The sequence below is a fragment of the Danio rerio genome, chromosome 6 (assembly GCF_049306965.1).
Source record: "Danio rerio strain Tuebingen ecotype United States chromosome 6, GRCz12tu, whole genome shotgun sequence".
NCBI lineage: Eukaryota > Metazoa > Chordata > Actinopteri > Cypriniformes > Danionidae > Danio > Danio rerio.
This window is the reverse complement of record NC_133181.1, coordinates 13,190,308-13,208,321: the sequence shown is the minus strand read 5'-3', so window position 1 is coordinate 13,208,321 and position 18,014 is coordinate 13,190,308. Positions and strand designations below refer to the sequence as shown.

The following is an 18,014-nucleotide window of genomic DNA, read 5'->3' as shown; positions in this document are numbered from 1 at the left end:
TAATTTAAACCATGTCCACACTAATATGTTTTAGTTTAAAAACGCATATTTTTTCCTTCGTTTTGACCTTCCGTCCACACCGAGATGGTATTTTTAGGAAATGAAAACATGTTTTTAAAAACACAGTCCAAAGTGATCAAATTTAAAAATGGCATTTTTATATTGCAGTGTGGACCTTGAATAAGGAGGCTTTTGAAAACGATGACTCATTTTAGTCATGTAACCAATTCAGCTAACATAGTGGACGACATTGTAAAGCAGATGATTTGGATGCTGTCTGTTTTATTACAGCTTTATTAATGATTTATGTCAGTTTATACATGATTCATATTGCCTCTCTTCCAAGGACACAGAACATTTACTGGAGAGCTAATGTTAAGCTGTGAAAGCAGACGATAGTTACGAAAAGATTTAAAGAGACTGAAAGTAACTAAATGCCAGGTGTAAATGACGTAGCTAAAATTGTCTTACATCTGTGTGCATGCGCAGTACTGAATTAAAGCACTTTCAGTCCTTTTAGTGTGGATGATGGAAAGAATTTTAAATTTTAATGTGGACATGGAGTGTTTTTAGACAAAAACCGGTTTAGGTAGATGTAGCCTTAAGGGGGTCACACACCAGATGTGCCGCTTCATAGCACGCACATGACAGTTGGAAGTATCGCACACCAGATGCACACATTCGCATGTTATTTAAAGAAAAACTATTTAGTGTCCTGAGTCGTAGCTGGGTACCATAAACAGCCACCGACATGCGGCACTGGTGTGCGTACCCTGATATAAGTAACTATGGTTTACAATATACTGATGCTCTAATATTTTTGGCTTTACTGGTGATAATGGTCAGGAATGTTGAACCATTATTGCCTTTTTAGCATCAATATAGGACAGAAACTAGCCAATCATGTGTGAATTGTGAAGCAGATATAAAATATAAAAAAACATCTGTATTTTTTAGCAAGGGTACTTTTAGGGCTGGGCGATTTTTTCGAATAATTCGAATTTACGTTTTAAGACGATTTAATTTTTAATCAAATCGAGAAATCGCGATTTAAAAAAAAAACATATATATTTTATCCATTATAATGGCACTAATGCGCTTTGGTTCTCTCTCTGTATGAAGCAGGAAGCACACCAGAAGCGCCTCTCGGCGATGCGCCGCACAGCACCACGCCATGGATTTTAGAATTCTAAACAGGTTTCTGTACACACACCGGCGCCGCCCAGCCACGGTTCACGAAGCAGTTCTCATTTCAGCCGGCCCACAGAGCGCCATCTGATTAGTTTCATGTTAAATATCATGGGAATGTGCGCGTTTGGTGTGTGATAGTTTAAAATGTCATGTCCGCGCTGTGTCGTGGCGCTTCTGGTGTGCGACCTGCTTGACTGCCTGTTAAAGTGTGAATTCATGTAGGATTTTACTTGTTGCACGTCTGTGCGGATTGTCAAGACATATTCCCTCCTCAAGTCGATAAACTTGTTCTCAACATGTATGAAGGACGTAAAAGCCTGTGAAAAACCGCGCCGATCTTTTGTTTTGAACACGAGCAGAGGTGAGGGCCTGCAGCAGTGAAAATGAAAGTACCCGCCCCCATGACGTCATTTAGCGGACCTAGTTGAAAACCAGACAGATCAGGCAGCATAATACAGAGAGTGGAGCAAAGCGCATCAAATGATCAGTATTTAAAAGGGGGGAAAAAGAAAAATAGATTAAATATATTATTTTATATTAGACACACATCTGGTGCTTGTATTTGCTCCTACTATACGTCCACAACTTCACACATTGGGTTAAATTAGGCTTTACAGTTTCCATGTTCAGTCCTTTTCTTCCACTGTATCTTTTTAAGAAAAAGGCAGCAGCTTTACAACCTGACATTCAATCAGAAGAAGACAAAGTCAAAGCCGAGCCGACAGCCAATCTTTCCTAGGCTCAGCAAAACTTGCAAAAAATACCTCTGTATTCCTGCAACCGCAATATTTACACAAATATTTCTTATTCAAATCTTCTGCAACGATATTTAACTCGTGAGTTTGTTTTATTTTTTACACCTTGACCGATTTTTTTTTTGACATGCCCATTTAAAATACAATGTTCCTTAACCAGATGGTTTTTCAAGTTACTTTCAGTCATGTTGTTGTAATGTTTTGAGAAGACTAGTTACACAATAAAAAAAGTTACATAATAAAAAATAAAAAAAATCGAAATCGTGAATCGGTCAAACTTTATAAAAAACCTAGATTTTTTTTTTTTTGCTAAATCGCCCAGCCCTAGGTACTTTTAATCTTGCCATAATAAATATTTGTAGAGTAACCCATGTTCTCCTTTCATTAATATTTTAATAAACTTTAATTGGTAAAACTGTCCCAAATATACAACAATAGCAATTGATGCATTAAAAATTGATTTAAAAAATCTTGAATGGTTATAAAAAATTATTATAATCATTAAAATCATTTAAAAAAATATAACAAATAATTAGTTTCAAAATCTTGAGCAATATTAATGATATGACGTACTTCCGGAAACTTTCTACTTCTCTTTTTATCTTTCTGACTTTACGGTCAGCTTCTTTTGACCGCCCCCTGTCGTTTTAGGGCCTACTCACACTATGCCATCCGTACCGTGCCTAGGCCCGTTTCCCGGATCGTTTGAGAAGTGTGAGTGCGATGAATCGGGCTCAAGCTCGGTTCACAAGGCCGGCTCTGGCCCGGTTGGAAGAGGTGTGCCTAAGCGCGGTTCACTTGGGCTTTGGCGCGGTACGCTTGTGTGTGAGTGCAAAACGCGCCAAAGCCCGAAACTGAAAGCGAGAAGTGACTTTTAAGGGGCTGTTTCATATGGATTTATTATTCATTCTTACTGTTTAGTGAACGCAAACTGCCGTAGTTTTTTAAAGACGAGAACTCCTCACAGCACGACAGCTGCGCGGCTTCAGCAGACCTCCTCATTCCTGCAGCACGAGAGCTTTATGATTGTTTATGAGCGCCAAAAGTGGCGTATTTGTTCGGCGAAATATCTGACTGCGTGTCCCCGCATCCCTAAGGACTGTTTGGCGAAATATTTGACTGCATGTCACTGCATAACAAACGACTCAAACGATATAACTAGAGAAATCTCCACTGTGCTGCTGAGTGAGAGAGCGCTTCTCACTGAACAGCACAGCAGCGATGACGTAAGCGTGCCGAGGCCCGTTTGTGGTGTTAGCGCGGGCTGTCGAGGGAGACGGGAGGGGGGACAAGCGTGCTTTAGCCCAGTTCGAGGCAACTGTAACTAGTGTGAGTACGGCCTTAAAAAATTTCACAACGGTGAATGGAGCAAGTATAAAAGCATTGTCCGTTTCGGGAGGTGAGCACACAATCAGCAGAGGTGCGCAGAGGTGCCTGGCGGATGTATTAATCCAGCTTAAGTCTTTAAAACACTATGAATGAGTGAAAACCTCAGCAGATATTCTGACTCTGACTGGCTGTTGTCATTTTCCTCTCGTCTCGATTTCCGCCATCAGTGTTTATTTTTTCAGCTCTGGTTTCATCATTTGGGCAGCTCCAGCCAATAGAAAGAACATCGACTAATGAGGAGGTGGGGATAAAGATAGTAAGTCCCCATCTGATTGGTCAAATTTAGATAGATGACCAGTGCATAAAATAAATGTGATTTATCACACATGTGTGTGATACATATATTGCACATGCTATTATCACAATAACTAATATTTTCAGATATATTATGCAATCCTAAAACAAAGCTCAGTTTCTGTAGAAATATTGAGCAGGACATTCTATTACAACTGTGATTAAAAGAAATGTCTTTGAACATTTCGAAGGTTCATGTGACAGAAGATTGGCAGTTGAAAATTCGGTGTTGTTGTCACAGGGGTATTACATTTCACAGCATTACTGTATTTAAATTTTTGTAGTTAGCACAAATGTTGAAGTGAGCATAAGAGAATTCTTTCAATTATCTTAATGATCACAAACATCCGAACAGCACTTTATAAATCAATGATTTTTGTCAAATAGTTTTTCTCATTTATAAAACTTGATTCCATAAATCTTAAATCCATAAACCGATTTTCTCTTCCATCCTGACCAAGCCAGAACTATCAACTGAAATTTCTACACCACTCTTATAAAGTTATGGATTATGTATGTGCAAAACCTTCTTAGCTTTATATATGCATTAGATTATATAAGGTTTAGTAATGCTGTCACTTATCTCTCTCTCTCACTTTCTCCACTTGCTCTCTCTTTCTGTGAGCGTGTTTGGTTTGGATCATAAAGTCTTTCCATAGGGTTTTTCTTTCCTAAAACATTCCCCTCATGAGGTACGTTTTCAAAACATGGGAAAAGTGAAGAATTTACTAAGCGTCTCTCAGTTAAATCTACGCTCGTTCTGTATATTGTCTGTTAAAATCTCAATTATAAAAGCCACAGGAAGAAATCCTCAGATATCTTTCAACATAAATGAGACATAAACGCAGGGAGACTGGCGTAAATTGCCTTCATAAAAGCACAAGAAAGAATTTTAGTAATTGCTTCTACTCGAATCATGATAAACCTCCGATTAGGAGATTTGATGCGTGCATATGAGTTTGTGAATCAAAAGTGCTGTGATGCATTATTGTAGTATATTGTTTCAAAAATCGTATTACAGTCTCAATTCCATCTGCAATAAACATCCACATGAAACTGGAGCTGCATGGATATTGACTTGCAGTGTGTGTGTGTGGTTTGTGTGTGCACTTGACGTTATGCTTGTGCTTGTTTGCTCCAGTGTTTTGTAGGATTACGCTGATGATAATCTCCCATTCTGGCTCTGTGCGATACTTCTTCAGATGTGCCCCACTGCCCCATTTCTGCCATATTTCTCCACAGATTACACATGATGTAAAGCCTTTGAAAACGAAGCTTTTAACTCCAGGCCCTTCAGCAAGAACTACAGCTGAATTCGGAGACGTATGAAGCGATTAGAAATTTATGAAAGACAAACTCGCTGAATTCTGCATGGCTTTTCCAAGTTAGCGAGCAGTGCAATTTTGTCCGGCTCACAGTTTGCTTTGTGATATTGCCAGTCTGATTGACGTGAGAAAATGTTCTGTGAGAGAACCCAGTTCCTATGCTGACGTTACACTGATTCAACATTCAGTCATTGTATAAAGGCAGAGTAGAGATATTTCCTTGTTCTATTGGACATGAAGCTCACTGTAATCTTTTAAGCACTTTGGGGTATTTGAATAGAGTAGTGTTTGGATATAGCAATCATTCTTAACCATGGTATAGGGATCTTTATGAAAACAGAGTGAAAACTAAACCTTTATAAACTGCTGTCAGTAGAGCTGTGGCAAAATATTGTTGAAGAAAATAATTGTGCAGTAATTTTGAAATGTTCAAAATGCACTGCTATTTTTTCTTAGATTCTATTCTGAGCTTGGATTTTAAATGCAGGTGGCGATCTAGGGTACCTTTTAGCCTTAAGGCTGGTTTATACCTTTGCATTGAGTAATTGGCGTGACCAACGATGCAAGCCTTCCATGTAGTCGTGCATTTATACTTCTAAGAGATGTTTATGTAGCACTTACAGAGCGCTAGCTGGCAGTATGTTTTCATGTTCCTCTTTGTCATGTTTCTTCATGGGTATTTTGTTTTTTCTGAATGCTACAAGTAGCTAAAACTCGCTCATTCTGACCAAACCGCCAACTTATCCAGCAAGTTTTTACACAGCTGATGCTCTTCCAGCCACAACCCATCTCTGGGAAATCCTTGTGTCATTTCATTGTTATAACACAACTCATTTTTCAGATTTTTTTGTTTTGTTTTATTTTTATGTTTGTATTGTTTGGGTTTTTACCAAAATCTGGTTTAAATCCATGTCAACAGCTCCTTTAGAAATATTATTCTCAGGAAAAAATCTGAAGTGTTCAATACTTAAAGTAGGTGAAGTAAAAATGGCACAATAACTGATCTACTGAGCTTCACACTGTCGTCACATCAATCCTTGCCTCTCGTCTACAAGTGCCTTAGTTTGGGCAAAAGAAGTAACGTTTTTACTGCTTGAAAAAATGAGCAGCACTTTACAAAGTTTCACGTGCTTGTCTCCCAATCGTAACTCAAAATTGATAAAGAAATAGCCTGCTTTTTTAAAATGAAAACAAAAAAACAAACTGGATTATATGGCTAGCATGGGAATGAGGTTAATTTGTATAGGCGTTACTTCATGTAGCCGACAATAATACAAGTTCCTGCATGGTTCAACGCTGACGACATTTTCTACTGGCCTGATTTGACCAGTGGTTCAGATTTTTACTTGCCCTGCCAAAATAAATAAATAAATAAATAGAAAATAGCAAATTCTTAGCCACATATTTTAAATAATGTGTTAAAAATAACGTCTGTAAATCTAGAATTTAAATATTTTTTAAATGTTAAAATATTTAGCAGTAAAATATAGCAGTATGGAAAATGTGCAGGTATTTTATTGCAAAATAAAAGGTGGCTGACTTAAAAGTGACGGAAAACTATGCAAAACATCACTTCATTTTTTCGTTGTGTTGTACCCATGTAAATGTCTGTTTCCACAACGTTAAAAACAGACGTTTTCTTTTAGCCTCATAATTTGATGTTGCTGTCATGTTACCGTCTCTTCACTGTACTGGTTTTTAAAAGATTGTGAAAAAAAATAACGTGCTCACAACATCCAATCAGATAAAAGGAACCAAAAAGCAATATGGTGTTTACGACTTCACAGAAAAGGTAGCATTCAAAAACTTAAAAGCACAAATTGTTTATAGATTTTAGGACTGTATTTGCATGCAATTGACAAATAGTCGCAGGCAAATAAAAATTTTGTGACAAGGCAGCACTGGCCTCATCAGGCCAGTAACGATTCTCTCTACTGTCCCGAACATCTTCCAAGCTGGCCCCGGGCCATCGGGCAGTCCTTATTGTTGAGCCCTGTTCTGGCACTGCAGTGTCTAGTTGTCATATTTCATTTACATTGTTTGCTGATTTTATTCAACAAAGCTAGCCTAAGCCTAGAATTTAGTGTAAGTTGGTGCTGCTTTGCCTCATGATCAGAGCAGAAAGGGACTGTATTATCATCAATAATGTTACTTGTTTAGCACAAAAGTTTGTGACATGCAAAAATGTAAAAAACGAAATCTTACCTATGAAATGTTCTGCCTTTATGCTTTGCTTTCTTTTTTTTGCTAGAAAGCAAGTCCTGCACATGCCAGAATAGATTTTAGATTTAGATTTTTTTTTTGTACATTACGGTCATAATTATTTAATTTTGATTGAAATGTGTCCATATCAATTTAACTTACAGTAGTTTTCTGTTGATGTAATCATCTAATATTGGCTGATTAATCAAACTGGCCCTTATATAGACCTATCAGTACTGACAGGAATGTGTGTTTCAGCTGATGGTTTGAGGTCAGAGATCAAGATTTGTTTTATGGCTCTGTGGGAGTCTTTATGGCTTCATTCTGACTGGTTTAAGCACACAAAATACTCGAATCGACACCAAGACATTCGGTCTGAAATTGGTGTCAGCCCGCATGAAAACAATCTCTGAAGCAGTTCGCTTGTGGTTAGAAGATAATTTGTCCCAATAAACCAAGATTTATTGCAGTCTATCTATCAAGAAATGAATATATGCTCTGCATGTGTTTGTTTTGCTAATGTCTCTGGGAATGAATTGGGGGTAAGAATAAGATGATGTTAAATATATAAAATTAGGCCAGAAGAACATCGCTTATAACAGCCATCCAAAGCACAGTTGAAGCCTTTTGTATAGAATGCTAAAATAATACAATGACAAGCTACTAATAAGCACACAGAGCTTCTGTCTATCCATTCTGACTGATATGAGCAGAATCCTGGAACATAAACTGCTGTGCTCTGATCAAAACACTGGGAGCATGAACAGGCATGTTCTGGCCAATGAGATGAAGGTTTACCAGCATGTGACCATTTGGGACCATTTACAATATTAGCTTGTCAAAGCTTTTTGAACCAAAAAAACAAAAAAAATAAACAAAGATATTGCAACAACAGTTTTATGAATTCAGTGTTGTATGCGTTTCAGGGCAAAATGAATCGTCTTCAGTTGTGAATGCCATATGAGTTCTGTTTTTGAATGCAATTCTTGTGAGGTTTCATGTATGTACATGTCCTACGGATCCTAGAACTCTTGTGCATTAATGAGCATGCTACATAATGTCAGTACAAGCATTCACAAGGTTTGTCTGTAGCTTCAGTAATTTATGCTCCAAGAGTTGGGTAATTGGGTGTGCAATTTTGGGTAGGCGTTCGTGAGCAAATCTATTGTATCTTGTTTGCTATGAAATAATGTGTGGGAGTTAGGCTGCGACCTTTGGCTAATTCGTCTAAACTGCACAATTAATTGTCTGCGTATTTCTGATTGTGACAGGCAAACTGACATTCACGTCATCTACATCAACATAACGTAGGTCTTTTTTTTTTAATCAGCACAAAAAATGTTTTTCCTTTCATGCTTTTAGCTGCTGCTGAATATGCCTTGTACTTGCTCAAGGTCATTTTCTCTCACAGAAACATCTGAACTTGTGAAAGTCCAGTGGAGTAGGTAATTACGACATGCTGTTTTTATATAATACAACTTACATCTCCACTTCAAGACCCAGGAGCTTAATTTGCCTACTGAAGCACAACAAAAGTCTTTGATAACTGGTTGTACAGCTGTTAGGGTGGTATTGCTGATAACTTCACCTGCTAGACCAGAACCTAATCACCTTGGATGGAAATTCTAGCAGACAACTTATTGGCATCTGGGGTTCCATGAAGAACCTTTAAACACCATAGAACTCTTTTCTAAAGTGCCTTGCTAAGCTGTTGTTGTAGAGAAACTAAAACAAAATTAGCACTTTATGGACATTTTAAATAATGCTTTACAAGGAAAGCCATATGTTTGGTTCCACAAAGTTCAGTGAACTGTTCTTAAAGAAACCATATATTTCACTGAAAAAAATTATGTTCATTGTTGCCATTAGTGGTTGCGTAAAGAACCTGTATTATTAATGGAACCTACTGCTGCACAAATAGTTCTCCATATTGGTGCTTAAATTCTTTAAATGTTCTTCACACAGTTGTTTTAAGAACTGGTCATGCAAAGGTTATTTGAGGAGCTAAAAATATGGCTTTTATATAGATGGTTCCTTTTACAGAACCTGCTTTTTGGTTTGGAACTGGGAACAATTTTAGTTATGGGAATACCTTTTACGGGGAATTAAATTAGCTACTCCTTGTAAGTATGGTCTAAAAGCCCACAGTATGTTTCAAATGAAATCGAAGAATGAACTGAGATAATGTATTTTCTAACTAAATCCATCTGAAATTAAGTTATATTTGTGCTTATTTTGGCCAATTGAAAAACCTCACCAAAAAGCAAACTTTTGCAAACATTTTATAAATACTATCATTTTTCTATAATTATAAAAAATATTCTAGCAATTTAAAGTCATCAATAGCAATAAATAACACACAAGATAAAATACATAAATAATAATATATAAGATAAAAATCTAATAGAGTTTTTAAGGTTTACTTTTGATAAAAAAATTTTTACAATTTTACAAGGATTCACATTTTAAAATATTAAGTAATATTAATAAATAATATTAATATTACCAAAAAAGTTGTTTTTGATGTGGATTTGTTCACCTGGTTCGTTTCCCATTTGAGGGGATTGAACAGTAGAACCAACAATATCCAAACAACTCTAGTGACATGAATACACTGGAGAGTCAAACAAAGCTGGTACAGATACATCTGTACCTGTAGGATCACTCTAGGAAAGATTTTTAAGGCTCGACGAGGGCCATATGATGGACGAGAAGCCCACCTTGTCATGCCACATCTTTTCTATAAGAGTACATACACTGGCGGTGCCATTCGGTGTCTGTTAATGAACAATAGAACACATTGTAAAGATGTGGTGGTGCTTCTTGTGGAGAATGCTGTTTGCTGCTATATGAACCAGTTTGTTATGGTTTCACATCTGGCCGTAGAAGCATGGTAGAGGACCTTGTTTCTAGTGCACTTTATTCCACTTAGATTTATTCAATGGTATTGTTTATTTTTTAAATAATTAACCAACAAAAATGCATAGAAATTTAGATATTATGATATTAAATGAAATTCGTTCCAAAAACGAGAATCTTCTAACAAAGTATGTTGTGGTCAAAAATCTGAAGTTGTCTCACTAGCTTCTTTCTTTCGTCTTACTGCCGTCTTTTCTACCACTCCTTTATAACATTTACAACCAACAGATTAAAAAACAAAAAAGACAAGTAATATTTAAATTAAATAAATGTTCAAAAAATGTGTTTGAAAACGGGATATCGTCACTTAGCCTTTTTAAACTTCTTGTTGCTATAAAACAAACAATGAAATAGGACTTTATATGACGTATATAACACAGGACCTTAACTAGTGGTGTAACGGATCACAAATCTCACGGTTTGGATCACAATACGGGTTTTGAGTGACGGATCATTATAAGTGTTTTATTTTTGAAAACCTCTTCAGTGACATCATTTTGATGGTTGTCGCTATTCATTGTTAAACAATGTAATTGCTACAACATTCACCAGCGTTAAGTTGCATTAAATAGTGATTTTAGTCTTTCCCATAAACATCAGTGTGTTTATATCTGAACTATAAACTGCTATCCCAGTACTTCTGTGTTATTTGACTGTTTGTAATTAACAAAAAAATTTAACAACTGAATCTCTTGATCAAACGCAGATTTGAATGCAGCGATTCGAAGGATTAATAAACATGCAAATCGTTATCAATTATCATTCGTGTTGAGCGGGTCTGAATTGAGATCACGATCTTTCAATGTTTAATTGTGCAGCTTTACACTGAATACATTAATTCAAGCTAAACAAACAATGACAGAAAACACCTTAAATTAATAACCTAAGAAAGCATTTAGGTCCCACCACTACTTTTTCCATCATCATTGTATTTTACAGGGAAGCCAAAATGATTTCATACACGTGGTTTAAATGATGCGGGAGGAGATCTCTCTGAAATTGTCAGAAATATTGCATTAACCTACGAATTCAAAAAAGTTATTCATCCATGGGGCACGTGCGTTCAGAACTGTGAGTTCTGATATACAAGTCAACCGTGATCCGTTACACCCCTTGCTTTAACCTAGCACAATAAGAATATGGGAGAATGATTGAGTAAATGCATACAGTATGAAACACCAGCACAGTATTTTAAAGTGTTACAAGACATAAACATGCAGAAAGTTAATTTACCTGTCGCCTTTGTCTTTGGCAGAGTGTTTTTTCCCAGCCTCATTGACATGTAGTACTTAAAGCTGTCATAGGTGATTTCTTTTAGCCTTCCTTTTACAGCCCATGAACAGCAATAAAAAGCCTTTTTTAAGAGTGAAGAAATAAAGTTTCTTTTGGAAACCGTTCACTAAAAGGTCCTTTGGGGCAAGCAAAATGTTTCTTCTATGGTGTTTTTGTAAAAAAAGCATTTTGAAACCTTATAAGCACCTTGAAACCTGCATTTTAATAATGCAGTCTAACCAGATTTTTCCAGTAGAAAGCAATGTTTTGATAAATGTTGCATAGATTGGATGCACCAATCAAAAGGAGAGGATTATTGATGTATTAACTAATATCTGACAGTTTCTTATCTTCATCTAGGCCTGCAAACCTCTTACAGTCAAAATAGCCAGTTAGGCCAGGACACACGCTCCCCTGACTGCCATGTCACGCCAATCTATGAAGACAGAACCTTCCAGAACCCTCTGTACCAGAGTCCAACGCACGGCTCCCAAAGCGCTGCCTCCAGAAACAATACAGGTATGTGCTGAATGTCCTTCACGCACTGCGGCTGTCTTTGCAAACTCTGAGAATGAGCTCTGACATTTCCTCAATGTTAATCTTAACAATGACTGTCCTGCTCCTGCTCTCTCACTCAGGGTTTGGTACTTTACAAAGGACCACGAGTCAGTGTAGCACTCTGAGGTACCAGCGAGGGTTATTCTCTATGGGCTCCATGGCAACGCACTCTGACACCTATCGTCCTGGACATTATCGCCAAGCCGATTCGAACTACTCCAGACACTCAGCTGCCCTTGACAACGCCGTCACTCGCTCGCCTTCCATAGACAGTGTTCACAAAGATCCCAGGTGACCAAGCGAAATCTCTGATTCCACAACCATTGCAAATGGAAGCAGTTTTAAGGGTGTGTTAAAGGTGCAGTAGGTGATATGCCAGAATGCTAACGTTGGCATAATTTTGAAAATTTACCTCCCTCCCCTTGCTGTCCAAAGTTAAGCCTCCTTAAGTGGTGAACGCACACCAAATAGATGAAGATCTGATGACGATAGACAACCTTGTATAACACAAGATTATGTCATTCATCTGTTAGAAAACACTATGGAGACACACACTTTGTCCAGCTGTTGACAGCTCAGTGTGTGCAGGAATTATATTTCCCCAATACTTACATTGGGGTAAAGTTAGTTTTATATTCGCACTTTCAGACTTTCTCCTTAATTATATCATTTCAGAAAAGTATTGTTTGCAAATTCTAAATAGTGAAATCACATAATCGGCCAATGACTATAAAATACAACATCATTCACAGTCAGTTGAATAGTGCTAATGTTGATTTGAAGTCTCACAGTATTTCACACCCAATATTCAAAGTAACGTAGAGTAGGAGTGTCAACAGGTTGTCTGTGTCACTGTTCAAAAATTAATGTGCGAATATAAATCAAACTTCACCTCAGTAAAGATGGTTAGGCAGAATAGCGTTATTCAACTAAATAAAAATCAGATCAGAAATAAAGGAGTGCTAAAAACAGAAATATCCTGTCATCGTTTTACATTACACCTACATAACAAGACAATAGCCTCTTTCACACACTCAGATTTTCCGTAAAATTACAGGCAATTTTCCGGTAAGGGTGAATGTGTGAACAGGCCCCTTTTGAAAAGAACAGTAAATTTGTTCCAGCAATTTTCCAGAAAGAAAAGTTGTACCATAACTGGTAACTTGCCGGAATGCTGCACTGTGTTAATGCAGACGGAAGATTGCTGGAAAAAGCACGTTCACGTCTAGAACGCGCTGTTGTGAGACGTCTACTTTAGCCAATCAGAACACTCACATTTACATCCGCACTGTTTATAAAAAAATAAAAGCCTTTAAATATTTTTCCAGACACATTTATCAGCTCGATGTTAGTCAGATAACGTTTTTATGTTCCTTCTTATTGCCAATTGGGTAAAAAAAATTCGATAAAATGCTTGCGATAAACCGCTGTTCAAGCTCTGCTTCAGTTATTTAACATGTGTGCACGTGAAGCAGCCGGTGAGCACCAGCACACACAAACATATTATGTACCACCAACCATCAACAAAAGCTCCACCCCTTTTATGTTTACAAATACTAGCACAGCCGCTTAGTACTTATTTCTGGTTAATGATGTCAGAATTTACCGGTATGTTGGAATGGATGTGTGAATCCGTCTTTTCCGGAAAAATTCCGGATTGTCCTTGCCTGTGTGAACAGCGCTTTCTTAAATATACCAGTAAAGTCGTTCCAGTATTTTCGAGATATTTGCCAGTATCGCTGTGTGAAAGGGGCTAATGAGTGACTTTTAATTTTTAATTATACTCATTGATTCTCGTACATAGCTTGTTTTCATCTCTTTTGAGACTTGAACAACTAAAATAATACTTAGGTCTATTTAACTGACTATATTGCCGATGCTGTAAATGGTACTCCAAAAGCTTGACAAAAGCCAATCTTTCGCTGAATGTTTTCAGTGGCTGAACAACAACTCTGCGCGTATAGTGCCCATTCATAAAAAAGAACACAATCTACATAAGCTTTGCGTGACTTAAATAGTTTTAAAACATACCTGTCTAAAAGTAATACTTCAGCCATGGTGTCATCCTTCTGATCGTTGCTTTTAACTGCATAACATCATTGCCGTCCAGCGTGCACAAGTAATTCCGATATTGATTCAAGATTTAGAAAAGTTCTAATTCTGCATTTTTGGCAGAAGCCCTTTCAAAACCAATCTTTCTTTTCATGGATCCAAGGCCAAGTTTGTCTTCTGGAAAGAAGTTCAGGTTGGTGCTTGCTTATTCTACCCTATGTCACTGTCAGCTTCACGTACACGTCCAAATGACGGATCCATCTGCATGGACAGAAATGGATAGAAATTTGTTGACAGACAGTTTGAGTTTGAGTCGTAATTGAGTTATGTCAGCCCGACGATTTTTAATTCGAAGAACATTTTTTAGTCTTACGCCTTACCTAGAATAGAAAAATACATATAAATACATTTAGATCAATACTGTCGGAATGTGAGACTTTCAAGCAGCACAACAAAAAATGTTTCTGAAGACAATCCCCTGCTGCACCTTTAAACAATATTTTTAAAAAAGCCTAGTCAATCCCCTCAAAAAGATTGCAGCCAATCAGCAGTAAGGGGTGTGTCTAATAATGAGAGTGAAGATGTCAAAAAAAAAAGGGATGAAGTCCTGTTGTTTTGGTGTTTTTTTTATATCATTGTATTTTTGTGGTTTCCCATTACTGGGTTGCTGCTGGAAGGGCATTTGCTGTGTAAAACATATGCCTGAACAGTTGGCAGTTCATTCCACTGTGGCAACCCCTGATAAATATGCAACTAAGCCGAAGGGAAATAAATGATAGTAAATATGCTTAGTGCACCTTATCATTTAAAACATGTATACAATAATTGTGAATGAAACCCAGCTTGTATTATTCAGATTTTGTTGATTCTTCACGACATGTGCATATGTTGCATTGTAATCTTTTTTCTGGGCATATTTATTCTTCAGGCAGAAGAGCTTGAGAGAAAATGTAAACCAGTTCGCCTGAGCGCTTATTCAGATTTGCATTGCATATATTCATGACAAACACAAGCTGGACTGATTTTTGTGTTTGGATATTTGTCCTGGTGCAAACATGTAAACAGTAATAATTGTGAGTGAATTGAATGGGACATTTATTCCATTATGCAAATATTCATTTGTCAGTTGCGGGTGTTTTTTTATATCTGTTTGTGTGTTTGACATCTGGTAGGGAGTTCGCCTGGAGAGATCCTGAGCTGCCGGAGGTGATCCGGATGCTGCAGCATCATTTCCCTTCTGTTCAGGCCAATGCTGCAGCGTACATACAGCACCTCTGCTATGGAGACAACCGCATAAAGGCTGAGGTGTGATTACACACACTCAAACACACACACGCAATCTCTTTATTTCTTCTATCTTACTGCTGATTAAGCTTTACTGTATAATAATAAAATTATTTAAATGTCTTATGCATATTTGATTGGACAAATATTTTGGATTTTAAACGTGGCGCAGGAGGCATTAATAATTTTGAAGGGTAATTTATAAATGGAATTTTAAATGGGCTTTTGAAAAAATAAACACTTTTATTCTTAGAAGACTCATTCGGTTAATAGAAAGTGACAGTAAGATGTTTATAATGATTCTTTTTTAATTTGAAAGAAATTCATCAAGAATCAAATACACATTAGGATTTTGTAAGCTACGTGACTCTGATAATAATATCAAGAGAACCAAATTAGTATATTCAAATGATTTTTGTGGATCACGTTCAGATATATGAAAAATGGTTTTATATTTTAATATACTTTATATCTTTATAAGTATATCAGACTCCCTAGTCTTTCATGATTTTTTGGTGATTTCTTTGCGATTTAAAAATGACTGATTTTGTGGCGGTAATTCCCATATATCCAGTGCATCCGGAAAGTATTCATAGCGCTTCACCTTTTGCACATTTTACATGTTAAAGCCTTATTCCAAAATGGATTAAATTTATTTATTTCTTCAAAATTCTACACACAATTACCCCATAATGAAAAAATAAAGATTTGAAATTGTTGCAAATTTATTTAAAAAATAAATGAAACATGAAAAATCACATGTACAGAAGTATTCCCAGCCTTTGCTCAGTGCTTTGTTGATGCACCTTTGGCAGCAATTACAGCCTCAAGTCTTTTTGAATTTGATGCCACAAGCTTGACCACCTGTCTTTGGAATTTTTTTTGCCCATTCCTCTTTGCAGTACCTCTCAAGCTTTATCAAGCGACAATGTACAGCCATTTTCAGATTTCTCAAGAGATGTTCAATAGGATTTAGGTCTGTGCTCTGGCTGGGCCACTCAAGGACATTCACTGAGTTGTTGTGAAGCCACTCCATTGATATTTTGGCAATGTGCTTTGGGTTATTGTCCTGCTGGAAGATGAACCGTTGCCGATCCATCGAGGTCAAGAGCACTCTGAAGCAGGTTTTCATTCAGGATGTCTCTGTACATTGTGCATTCATCTTTCCCTCTACCCTGACTAGTCTTCCAGTTCCTGCTGCTGTAAAACATCCTCACAGCAAGATGCTGCCACCACCATGCTTCACTGTAGGGATGGTATTAGTCTGGTGATGAACAGACCAAAGAATATTGTTTGTTATGGTCTGAGAGTCCTTCAGTTGCCTTTTTGATTCCAGGTGGGGAGTGCCTTCCGTCTGGCCACCTTACCATACAGGCCTGATAGGTGGATTGCTGCACAGATGGTTGTCCTTCTGTAAGGTTATTCTCCCTCCACAGAAGAACGCTGGAGCTTAGACAAAGTGACCATCAGGTTATTGATCACCTCCCTGACTAAGGCTCTTCTCCCCCGATCACTCAGCTTAGATGGCCGACCAGCTCTAGGAAAAGTCCTGGTGGTTTCAATCATCTTCCACTTACGGATGATGGAGGCCATGGAAATTTTTCTGTAACCTTCCCCAGCCTAAGTTGTGCCTCTAGACAATTTGACTTGGAGGTCTACAGACAATTCCTTTGTCTTCATGCTTGGTTTGTGCTTTGACATGCACTGTCAACCCTGGGGCCTAATATACAGGTGTTCGCCTTTTTAAATCATATTCAATCAACTGAATTTACCACAGCTGAACCTAAATTAAGCTGCTGAAACATCTCAAGAATGATCAGTGGAAACAGAATGTACCTGAGCTCAATTGAGAGCTTCACGGCAAAGGCTGTGAATACTTATGTACATGTGATTTTCAGGTTTTTTATTTTTAATAAGTTTGCAACAATTTCCAAAAATCTTTTTTCCCTTTTGTCATTATGGGGTATTGTGTGTAGAATTTTGAGGAAATATATGAATTTTATTCATTTTCAAATAAGGCTGCAACATTAAAAATGTAGAAAAAGTGAAGCACCATGAATATTTTCCGGATGCACTGTATAGATCTTATTTACCATATTAGATAGCATGCTATGGTGTGCAATTTGAAACAATGACGCAAATAATAAAAACAAAGCTTCATTTTTTGGTCTCTTGTCAAGACCAGATCTAAAACAGATCTAAAACAGCAGGGATTAAGCAAAAGGAAGTTTGTATAACTCTTATTTTTATCCACAATCTTACTTTCAGATTTCACTTCCTGAAGCATTTGACATCATGTCACACATGGGACATGCGTTAGGGCTTCCCCTACAGTAATACACCTAAAACACGGATTTCCGTAAACTCATCAATGGCAGGGAAGTGTTTTCTGATACCAGACATAAATGTAAAACACAAATAATGACAATTCGGTAACGTCCAGCGGTAGTCATCCTTCAACCAATCTCGATCTGTCTGTTGTATTGCTCTAAATTTCTTTTGCAGTCTGAAGCGCGTCAAACGCACAAAACTCCCAATTTGCGCCACAGGATGTCTATATCTCAACACTTGTGCTTCATCTGTGTCTGCTTACTGCACAAGCTGAACCCCCTCCTGTCCACCATTCCATGTAATGTAGTGTAATGTTTGTGAGGGCACAGGTGAGATGTCATTTTTTTTCGACACTCAAGTACATCACGAGCGCTGCGTATACAGCGTCTAAAAGTCATGTAAAACAATTATTGCAAACTGAAATAAATATAATTTAATTATA

At 37.3% G+C, this 18,014-nt stretch overlaps 1 protein-coding gene across 12 annotated transcripts in view; it reads left to right on the top strand.

Annotated features, from left to right (window-relative positions):
• pkp4 (plakophilin 4) overlaps nt 1-18,014 on the top strand; it is a 95,477-nt gene that overhangs the window by 51,070 nt on the left and 26,393 nt on the right. For 6 of the 12 annotated variants that reach the window (XM_017356584.3, XM_684979.10, XM_073953759.1 and 3 more), the window contains 3 exons: nt 11,708-11,866; nt 11,986-12,196; nt 15,130-15,262. In XM_017356584.3, coding sequence (XP_017212073.1) covers nt 11,708-11,866; nt 11,986-12,196; nt 15,130-15,262 — 503 coding nt within the window. Of the gene's footprint in view, nt 1-11,689; nt 11,867-11,985; nt 12,197-15,129; nt 15,263-18,014 lie in introns of all 12 variants that reach the window. The other 6 variants (XM_068221907.1, XM_068221906.1, XM_073953757.1 and 3 more) reach the window with 1 other exon arrangement.